General features: G+C 44.5%; 1 protein-coding gene across 2 annotated transcripts in view; it reads left to right on the forward strand.

Moving 5' to 3' along the window:
* LOC137261393 (histone-lysine N-methyltransferase SETDB1-B-like) overlaps positions 1-8,803 on the forward strand; it is a 56,801-nt gene extending 47,998 nt beyond the window's left edge. For both annotated transcript variants that reach the window (XM_067799138.1, XM_067799139.1), the window contains 2 exons: positions 579-667; positions 5,512-8,803. In XM_067799138.1, the coding sequence (XP_067655239.1) occupies positions 579-667; positions 5,512-5,629 (207 nt within the window). In that variant the 3' untranslated portion in view covers positions 5,630-8,803. The remainder of the gene's footprint in view (positions 1-578; positions 668-5,511) is intronic.
* The last annotated feature ends 2,301 nt before the right edge of the window (positions 8,804-11,104 follow it).

Here is an 11,104-nt window from a genome sequence, read left to right on the forward strand (position 1 = left end):
TGAATGTAGCAGAGAGACCACATTAGTAATGACATGAATGTAGCAGAGAGATTACTGTAGTAATGACATGAATATAGCAGAGAGATCACATTAGTAAAGACATGAATGTAGCAGAGAGATCACTGTAGTATAGACATAAGGCAGCTTGCATCAACTGTAGTGTTGATGTAATGGTGGCAGTTGCATGACTGTAGTTTATTTGTGGCAGTAGCATACTACATGACCTCATTACTAGTAACAATGTGACTGTAGTATTCTGTAGTATATAAAATGTCTGTATGGCACTTGACACTTAGCACATGACTGATCATGCTGCTAAACAGTGACTGCAAGATAGCTGTAGTAATCACACTGTGTGAGTAATCATGACTTAAGTGGCTGTAGTAATGGCATTACTTTATCTGTAGTATGTGCATTACTGAAGAAGATAGCAGTATCTACCTGATTATTGTAACACTGTTTCTGTAGTTGTATTGAGTAACATTTTAGAAGATAGATATTTCAGGCTTTGAATACTGCCTATCCTTATGACTGGTATTGTTAGCACACCTGTTCACAGTCATATGATCTGTTTACAGCACAGTTGCAGTCCAAACGTGTTTGTACAGAATGTGTTTGTGGACACACAGGACCTCCGGTTCCCATGGGTGGCCTTCTTTGCTGGACAGTAAGTAGATGCGATAACATGCACACCCATGTACACCATCACTTTAACAGAACCTCCAGTTCCCATGGATGGCCTTCTTTGCTGCCCAGTAAGTGGGCGCGATAACATACTCACCTATGTGCACCATCACTTACACAGGAACTCCGGTTCCCAAAGGTAGCCTTCTTTGCTGCCCAGTGAGTGGACACGATAACATACTCACCTATGTGCACCATCACTTACATACCACCTCCGGTTCCCATGGGTGGCCTTCTTTGCTGCCCGGTAAGTGGACACGATAACATACTCACCTATGTGCACCATCACTTACATACCACCTCCGGTTCCCATGGGTGGCCTTCTTTGCTGCCCGGTAAGTGGACACGATAACATACTCACCTATGTGCACCATCACTTACATACCACCTCCGGTTCCCATGGGTGGCCTTCTTTGCTGCCCAGTGAGTGGACACGATAACATACTCACCTATGTGCACCATCACTTACATACCACCTCCGGTTCCCATGGGTGGCCTTCTTTGCTGCCCAGTGAGTGGACACGATAACATACTCACCTATGTGCACCATCACTTACATACCACCTCCGGTTCCCATGGGTGGCCTTCTTTGCTGCCCGGTAAGTGGACACGATAACATACTCACCTATGTGCACCATCACTTACATACCACCTCCGGTTCCCATGGGTGGCCTTCTTTGCTGCCCGGTAAGTGGACACGATAACATACTCACCTATGTGCACCATCACTTACATACCACCTCCGGTTCCCATGGGTGGCCTTCTTTGCTGCCCAGTGAGTGGACACGATAACATACTCACCTATGTGCACCATCACTTACATACCACCTCCGGTTCCCATGGGTGGCCTTCTTTGCTGCCCGGTAAGTGGACACGATAACATACTCACCTATGTGCACCATCACTTACATACCACCTCCGGTTCCCATGGGTGGCCTTCTTTGCTGCCCGGTAAGTGGACACGATAACATACTCACCTATGTGCACCATCACTTACATACCACCTCCGGTTCCCATGGGTGGCCTTCTTTGCTGCCCGGTAAGTGGACACGATAACATACTCACCTATGTGCACCATCACTTACATACCACCTCCGGTTCCCATGGGTGGCCTTCTTTGCTGCCCAGTGAGTGGACACGATAACATACTCACCTATGTGCACCATCACTTACATACCACCTCCGGTTCCCATGGGTGGCCTTCTTTGCTGCCCAGTGAGTGGACACGATAACATACTCACCTATGTGCACCATCACTTACATACCACCTCCGGTTCCCATGGGTGGCCTTCTTTGCTGCCCAGTGAGTGGACACGATAACATACTCACCTATGTGCACCATCACTTACATACCACCTCCGGTTCCCATGGGTGGCCTTCTTTGCTGCCCGGTAAGTGGACACGATAACATACTCACCTATGTGCACCATCACTTACATACCACCTCTGGTTCCCATGGGTGGCCTTCTTTGCTGCACGGTAAGTGGACACGATAACATACTCACCTATGTGCACCATCACTTACATACCACCTCCGGTTCCCATGGGTGGCCTTCTTTGCTGCCCAGTGAGTGGACACGATAACATACTCACCTATGTGCACCATCACTTACATACCACCTCCGGTTCCCATGGGTGGCCTTCTTTGCTGCCCAGTGAGTGGACACGATAACATACTCACCTATGTGCACCATCACTTACATACCACCTCTGGTTCCCATGGGTGGCCTTCTTTGCTGCCCGGTAAGTGGACACGATAACATACTCACCTATGTGCACCATCACTTACATACCACCTCCGGTTCCCATGGGTGGCCTTCTTTGCTGCCCGGTAAGTGGACACGATAACATACTCACCTATGTGCACCATCACTTACATACCACCTCCGGTTCCCATGGGTGGCCTTCTTTGCTGCCCGGTAAGTGGACACGATAACATACTCACCTATGTGCACCATCACTTACATACCACCTCCGGTTCCCATGGGTGGCCTTCTTTGCTGCCCGGTAAGTGGACACGATAACATACTCACCTATGTGCACCATCACTTACATACCACCTCCGGTTCCCATGGGTGGCCTTCTTTGCTGCCCAGTGAGTGGACACGATAACATACTCACCTATGTGCACCATCACTTACATACCACCTCCGGTTCCCATGGGTGGCCTTCTTTGCTGCCCGGTAAGTGGACACGATAACATACTCACCTATGTGCACCATCACTTACATACCACCTCCGGTTCCCATGGGTGGCCTTCTTTGCTGCCCGGTAAGTGGACACGATAACATACTCACCTATGTGCACCATCACTTACATACCACCTCCGGTTCCCATGGGTGGCCTTCTTTGCTGCCCGGTAAGTGGACACGATAACATACTCACCTATGTGCACCATCACTTACATACCACCTCCGGTTCCCATGGGTGGCCTTCTTTGCTGCCCGGTAAGTGGACACGATAACATACTCACCTATGTGCACCATCACTTACATACCACCTCCGGTTCCCATGGGTGGCCTTCTTTGCTGCCCGGTAAGTGGACACGATAACATACTCACCTATGTGCACCATCACTTACATACCACCTCCGGTTCCCATGGGTGGCCTTCTTTGCTGCCCGGTAAGTGGACACGATAACATACTCACCTATGTGCACCATCACTTACATACCACCTCCGGTTCCCATGGGTGGCCTTCTTTGCTGCCCAGTGAGTGGACACGATAACATACTCACCTATGTGCACCATCACTTACATACCACCTCCGGTTCCCATGGGTGGCCTTCTTTGCTGCCCGGTAAGTGGACACGATAACATACTCACCTATGTGCACCATCACTTACATACCACCTCCGGTTCCCATGGGTGGCCTTCTTTGCTGCCCGGTAAGTGGACACGATAACATACTCACCTATGTGCACCATCACTTACATACCACCTCCGGTTCCCATGGGTGGCCTTCTTTGCTGCCCGGTAAGTGGACACGATAACATACTCACCTATGTGCACCATCACTTACACAGGACCTCTGGTTCCCATGGGTGCCCTTCTTTGCTGCCCAGTAAATGGACACGATAACATATACAACTTAGGGTCACTTAGGGTAGAGTCTCATCCAGGATTTGAACCAACACTTGCAGAAACACACCCTAATTGCCAGCATACAAAATCTCTGATTTAACCAATGCTGCTCTCACAGCAAGGAAAATCTCACACTTACACCATCACCTAAACTATTACGTGCACCATCACTTAGACAATTACTTACGAGGGTTGGCTGAAAAGTTCTAAGCCTCACTGTGAAAAAAAGTTACAAAGTCCACGTTTGTAATTTATTTTTCTACATAGTCCCCTTCCAAGTTCACACACTTTTGCCAGCGATGCTGCAAGGCCCGAATCCCGGTCAGGACGAAATCTTCTTCAGCTACCCTAAAAAAATCAGTCACAGCGGAAATGACGTCATCATTACTTGCAAAATGGCGACCGACGAGTTCCTTTTTCATTTTGGGGAACAGGTGGAAGTCAGAAGGAGCCAAATCAGGTGAATAAGGAGGATGGTCATTGAGTTCAAAGCCACAATCGCGGATTGTTGACATGGCCACCACCGATTTGTGAACAGGCGCATTGTCTTGGTGGAAGAGGACACCTTTAGCGATCATCCCTTGTCGTTTAGCTTTGATTGCTTCTCGCAACTGATTCAGTAGATCAGCATAGTATCTGCCGTTGATAGTTTGACCTTTTTCAAGATAATCAATGAGCAGAATACCCCTGGAATACCAAAAGACTGATGCCATCACCTTTCCAGCTGAAGGAACAGACTTGGCTTTCTTCGGAGCTGGTGAATCAGGATGCTTCCACTGTTTTGACTGTAGTTTTGTTTCTGGTTGAAAGTGATGTATCCAGATCTCATCCATGGTAACAAATCGTGCCACAAAATCATCGGGATCTGCTTCAAAACGACGCAAATTGTCAAGGGACGTCTGAAACCTGACACGTTTCTGTTCTGCTGTCAAGAGCTTTGGCACCCATCTTGCAGAAACTTTAGTCATTCCTAATTCATTGGTGATAATATACTCAACCCTCTCATTAGAGATGCCCACTACACTAGCAATATGTCGAGTAGTCAATCGTCGATCATCCATCAACATATCGAGCACTCGCGTGATGTTTTCTGGAGTGGTTGCTGTTGAAGGCCTTCCTGAGCGTGGGTCATCATCAAGGCTTTGCCTGCCAAGCTTAAATTCTGCAGCCCACTTCTTTACTGTGGAAAATGAAGGAGCATCATCCCCTAGAGTGGAGACCATGTCAGCATGTATCTGTGTTGGGGACATCCCTTTCTTTTGCAAGTACTTGATGACTGCCCTGTATTCAGTTTTGTCCATTTCTGATGATTTCAGAGGGTAGGTTTACCAAAAGAGCTGTAGTTGAGATAAAACTATTAGTACGTTTGTAGTTCTTGTGTCTATGATTCACTAAATGATTGTCCTCATTGGTGGCAAACACCTGTCTCTACCTGGTGGGGAAAAACCACTCAGGCTGAGAACTTTTCAGCCAACCCTCGTATGTTGTCAATATCACATCACACCCTTACCATGTTGTCAATAACACATCACACCCTTACCATGTTGTCAATAACACATCACACCCTTACCATGTTGTCAATAACACATCACACCCTTACCATGTTGTCAATAACACATCACACCCTTACCATGTTGTCAATAAAACATCACACCCTTACCACGTACTTAAGTAGTAAATGGAGTCACCCCATTGTTTTGACACCAGTTTGTGCTGTGTTAACACGTCTGCCTGTTTATTGCAGATATATCCGTGCGGGGACCGAGCTCACCTGGGACTACAACTATGAAGTGGGTAGTGTCCCAGACAAGGTGCTCTACTGCTACTGTGGCTCCTCCCAGTGCCGAGGCAGACTGCTCTAGAAACACTCTCTCCACAAACAGGGTGTTGGAGCAGTGGGAAAAGTGCAGCAGCACTAGAAATACTGACTCCACATACAGTGTGTTGGAGGATTGGGAAAAGAGCAGCTGCTCTAGAAACACTCCACATACAGGATGTTGGGAAAAGAAGAATGCAGTTGGTGTGTTACCTTCTGTAATACTAAACATTGGTACCATAAGCAATGTGGAAAGACAAATGCACTTGGTGTGTAAATATGTCATTTATCAAGGAAAATTCAAGAATGTTAGCAGTAAAACTGCTGCATCATTGCTCAGGTACACAAGTACACAGAGAAGAATCATTGCTGTTATGAGTGTCACAGAAGATGTTGTGCTGTATATCCGTCTGGTACCCACTGTTAATATTTCATTGTTGTCATAAGTGCTGAAGAAGCACAAACTTTCTCCAACACTTCAGGCTTGTTGTCTCAACAGACGCATCAAGCCAATCCTAACATGAGAGCCACTACAACTGTGAATGCCAAGTAAAAATGATCAAGTGTTTCAGCAACTTCTGAAGTATGTCAACATTGCTTTGTTCAGGATTCCAACAGTGTGATGGTTGTTCAACCTTTAGCATTGTACAGAGTACAGAAAATCGCCTCCATGTAGACTTGTTGACTGGGTGCGTACCTCATCACTGATGCGTATCTTTCTTACCCTTGTTGTGTTTTTATGTTACCATATTTAGGTTATGTCAAATAAATTTCATCTTGATGAGATCTGAAGTAAGGTGTCCGTGAGTATAAGCATCAAAATGTGCAATGGAGGTATGATTGTTCCTTGAATGTGGTGTCCTCCAAAGCCAACAGTAACACGAACAGACGCAAAAAATAAAACGTAGTTGGGAGTCCTTGGCAATTTGTGTAGAGCTTGTGTTTCATCTTACCTCAGATCACAGCCTTGAGGTGGAGCCTGAGTTCCTAGATCAGGCATTAAGACTTTGTCTTCCTCGGGTCTGTCATTTCTGACATTGTACTAATGTTTTGTTTCCATGTCAAAACTCAAATTACATTCACTACATCTTCATGAAAACTTCTGAAAACTTTGTAACTTCTTCAACGTTTGATGATGTGTATCCTTGTTCTTCATGGACATTTGTGTTCATGTTCTTGAATCAGCTTAATTTAGACTTGTCTAAAACAGCTTACATTCAATATTACATCACAAATAGACACATTTCATTTGTCCTCTCATGGATTGAGTACTTTTGGAAGTATGGTTTACATTATTTTCCTGACTTTATGAAATGTTTTGTCTGTTCTCCCTGGATGTGGGAGTATCATGTTAGAATAAACATTGACATTAAAATGAGATCTGTATCAAGTTACAAGGTTTTTATCACAGAATGGTGTTGTAGTATGGCAGAGGATGTTACTTTCATGAATCTTGTTTAGGGCCTTTCATGAGCTTGATTAAAAATATGACAAAACCTGCCTCATGAATCATGTCAAGGAAATGGAGCTAGGGCATTTTTAGAACACTGAAGCTCTTGTAGATATTATCTTGTCCACCTTGCCATCCTCAGTTTTGAAAGTCCAGGGATGGCAGACAGAAGGTTATAGAGTTTGGAGAAGGTGCAATGAGTTTGGAAATTGTGTGCTGTGTAATTATGAGAGTGTCTGCTCCACCAAGCGCAGGTGAATACAACAAGTGTCAAATGTAGTTGACCATGTTCCAACATGGCTAGACTCTTCACACCACCAAGGTGATATACCGAAAACCATTCTTTGCAAATTTCAGTGCAGAGTTGCGTCCCTTGTCTGTGTGAACCTCTTCATCCTTCAGTGATCTTGGCTTACAGCATTCTCACCTTTCACACATCTGTCTCATGAGTTACATTATTTGAAATACATGCCATGTAGAATTGTGATTGTGAAAATGATTGCTATGGAAAGAGAATATGAGGTATGTATGTGTGTAAATGTCGTTTATTGGATGACTCTACAGTCATTGTTTCCATGTAGTCTGTAGAGATTCAGGTAGGAGTACTCTGCATCACAGAAGTATGAATTGGTAAATGTTTCTGCTGCTGCAATATAGTCTTGTCTTGACCAGGATATTTTTAAGCTGCAGCTACACATGGGAAATATTGCTGATTATGGCATTTATTATCAGTCTGTTAACTCACTACATGTCACCAACATGAACTGCCTCTGGGAGATGGGTATTAACACGAATCTCATGAAGATAGTTGTACTTAGATATATGTATGTGTACATCTGTCAACATTAAAGAGGGCATTGTGTGATTTTACATAGGTTACTCTATTTATGACCATGCTTTGTTACCCAATACCAGTTGTGTGTAAGGCAATGGATTTGTCATCTGTGTATCTTGAATCTAACAACATGTAACAGTGCAGTCCTTGTGTATGTGGTCCATTATTTCTGTTATCCTGGCCAATTCATCATTGTGAACTCAGTAGTGCTACATAGAGTCGATTTGTGGCATATCACTAATGTGTTCTGGACATTACAATTTTTGGATGAACATAAGCACGTAACCGAGGTTTCCATCTGTGGTTATCTTGCAGTTTGATCCTATAAGGTCATTCATCATGTGTGTAACATGCAGTTGTAGAGAGAAAAACGTGACTTGACCCGTGAAGATTCTGGGTTAGAATTGGTCTTCAGTAACCCATGCTTGTCCTAAGAGGCGACTAACAGGATCAGGTGTTCAGACTCGTTGACCAACCAACCACAATGTGACTCACGTGTCATGTGACGAGCTGTCGTTTCGCAGAGTTATAAATAGTTAGCGCCAGGATCTCAAAAAGACATAGGGACTTGGTAATGTCAAAAACATACGCTTTGAAGCGTTTGTTACCCTAAGTACGGCTGCTGATTGTCACGTTTTTATGTATCTTGGTTTTCTCAATGATAGCCTGTTGTCATGCGAGTCCAGGGAAGACCAGAAGTTTCACATAAAGTTAGCTGGTTAGTTTTTAGGTTGTCCCTGGTGTCTTCGAACTGGTTATTGCTGCCAGCTCAGGTTTTTACCACTACCATGAATCAAACGCAAGTTGTTGACTGTTTTTGCTACGACAGTTTAGAGTGTAAGAGAGTATTTTTCTATGAATGTGATCATTATCACACTGCGTGATCTGCCATTATCATTTTGTCATCAGTATCACAATAAATGTCATTGAACTTTTCTTGTTTTTCGGTGTTCAATACTCCCTTTGCGAATCTTAGCCCAGTGTTCTATGGCGCCGCAGGCTGATGTGCTGATTTGCCCTCCAACAGAATCAAGTTGATTGAACATGCCTGTCGCTACACTGACACAACGCATAAAGGCAACTGAACAATTCGTACCCAATATTGGGCAAATTGTGCGCATTGTACAATCGGTCATTCAAATTCGGATTCAAATTAACGCAAGAATCAAACAAGCTTGAACGAACCCTCGTTATTTGGGTACAGGTCGGACAAACAGAGGTACGAATGCTCCAAACGTATGAGACATGCTTACTATTGGTATTGTGGCGGCATTTGAAGTTCTGATGTTGGATCACCTCCGTCTTCACTTCTGCTGCCCACCTCTATTCAGTGCCGCAGGAGAGGGCATCATTCCCTGAAGTTGACAGCGTTCATGCAGGGAAAAAGGCGACCCTCATAGGTGGCGATAATTAGTGTCAGCAAGTAACCAATATTGTCCATTTCGATCAAGAGAATACTTCGTCACTTACTCTACAGAGTCGGAGTACAGATATGTGCTGCCTTGGTATACAGGCAGTCCTAAGGGCAGGGAAGTACATTGTACTGAACTTGTTAAGTTATAATTTCGAAGAGGACATAGAAACTGTAATTTAACCGAAGTACTTTTCAAATTCAGGTCTTTGTGAACTAAAATGCATCATTGAATTCGTTGGACAACAAAGGCCATATGTACTGCTGGTCCTAGATTAAACAGACTTCGTTTATTGATGGTTACTTAGTTTCTCATACTCAATCAAAACTGTACTGCACAAGTTACACTGAATGATATTGACCCTCGATCCGGTTTTGTCGCTCCCTATAGGTAATGTTGTCAATAGAAGCTATTCTAACCCAGTTTAAATCGTCAACTCATATACGCGGCCGCAATACATGAAGAACTGATGACACTCAAGACTGAATCGGTGAACTTTGTGATCACCCAGTCTGTATCAAGGCTTCTAAACTCTCTGTTCAAACATACAAACAAACATATCTGGTTTCAGTTCCTGGAAAATGAATGTAACTGGGGAATTCCGAACACATAAACCTAAAGCCACATTATTGGGGATGTTTTATGTCGTTTCTGAGCCTCTCAACAGGGTATAGCACCATCGAGGGTATTCTTGTGTTCTGGTGTTTCTTGTTCTAAGATCGATATATCCCAAACGAAGTGGTGATGAAATGACGCTGAAGCGTTTTGGAAAGATGGCGTGTGTGTTTGCAGATAGCGTGAATGGCGGTTGCTGTGTTGCCCACACTGATACCGGCATACACCGTCTCTGGTTCTCGGTTGCCCCTTACTATGGTATCCACCTCTGTTTTTCATTAATGCCTTGCAATGTCGGTAACATACTGTCCTGAAAGAATGAGGTGGCTTTCACCCTCATAAAACTATTTGTTTTGAAGCAGTAACAAAAGTGCCAGTAGTCCCTTCCTCAACACCAACCCCACCCACAAGCTTTTGTTTAAGGGCACAGTTGGCAGTTTGCTTGTAATCGAGTCTAGACCAGACAAGCTAGACTATCCGATCCCGTTCGTCGCCTCTTACGAAAGAAAAAAGGTTGCTGAAGGCGAATTCTGACACTCCCCTCCCCCCCCCCCCCCGCCAAACACACACACACACCCACACACACACACACACACACACCCACACACACACACACACACACACACACACACACACACACACACACACACACACACACACACACACACACACACAAACACACACACATAAACTGGTATGTCTTTGTAGTTTCTATTGACAGACTGCAGACAGACAAGGTAACATCTCAGTTTGCTTTCACTGGAGACTACGATAACTTCAGATTGATCCGACCTATTACTACCGCTTAAACTCAGATAATGTTGCTCTGAAGTGGGACCTCATTCAACAGTAGGAAGTAATACGTTTTGCAAGCGAATGATGCTCGGAATACAGTTTGAAGCGATTTCGTCAGACATTTGTTCCCAGCTGTTTAGGGATCGCGTTTTGGGTATTATCCCATGTTTGATACTTGTACTGAGTGTGTAGGGTGTTAGGACTGCGATAGCTGGTACTTGAAAGGAAGCAGGCTCAGACGATGTGAACCAACGATGGCGATCAGAGTCTGAGTTTCTTCTTATCTGGATGGAAGATGTGTGGCTGATGTATTACGTCCCATTACGACAAATATCACAGACCCACGCCTTATCGAACATTTTCACAGAATCTGTATAATTCATGAGTGGGAAGCTACTTTCAGAACCTTTGTAG

Source organism: Haliotis asinina, chromosome 14 (genome assembly GCF_037392515.1).
Source record: "Haliotis asinina isolate JCU_RB_2024 chromosome 14, JCU_Hal_asi_v2, whole genome shotgun sequence".
Lineage (NCBI taxonomy): Eukaryota > Metazoa > Mollusca > Gastropoda > Lepetellida > Haliotidae > Haliotis > Haliotis asinina.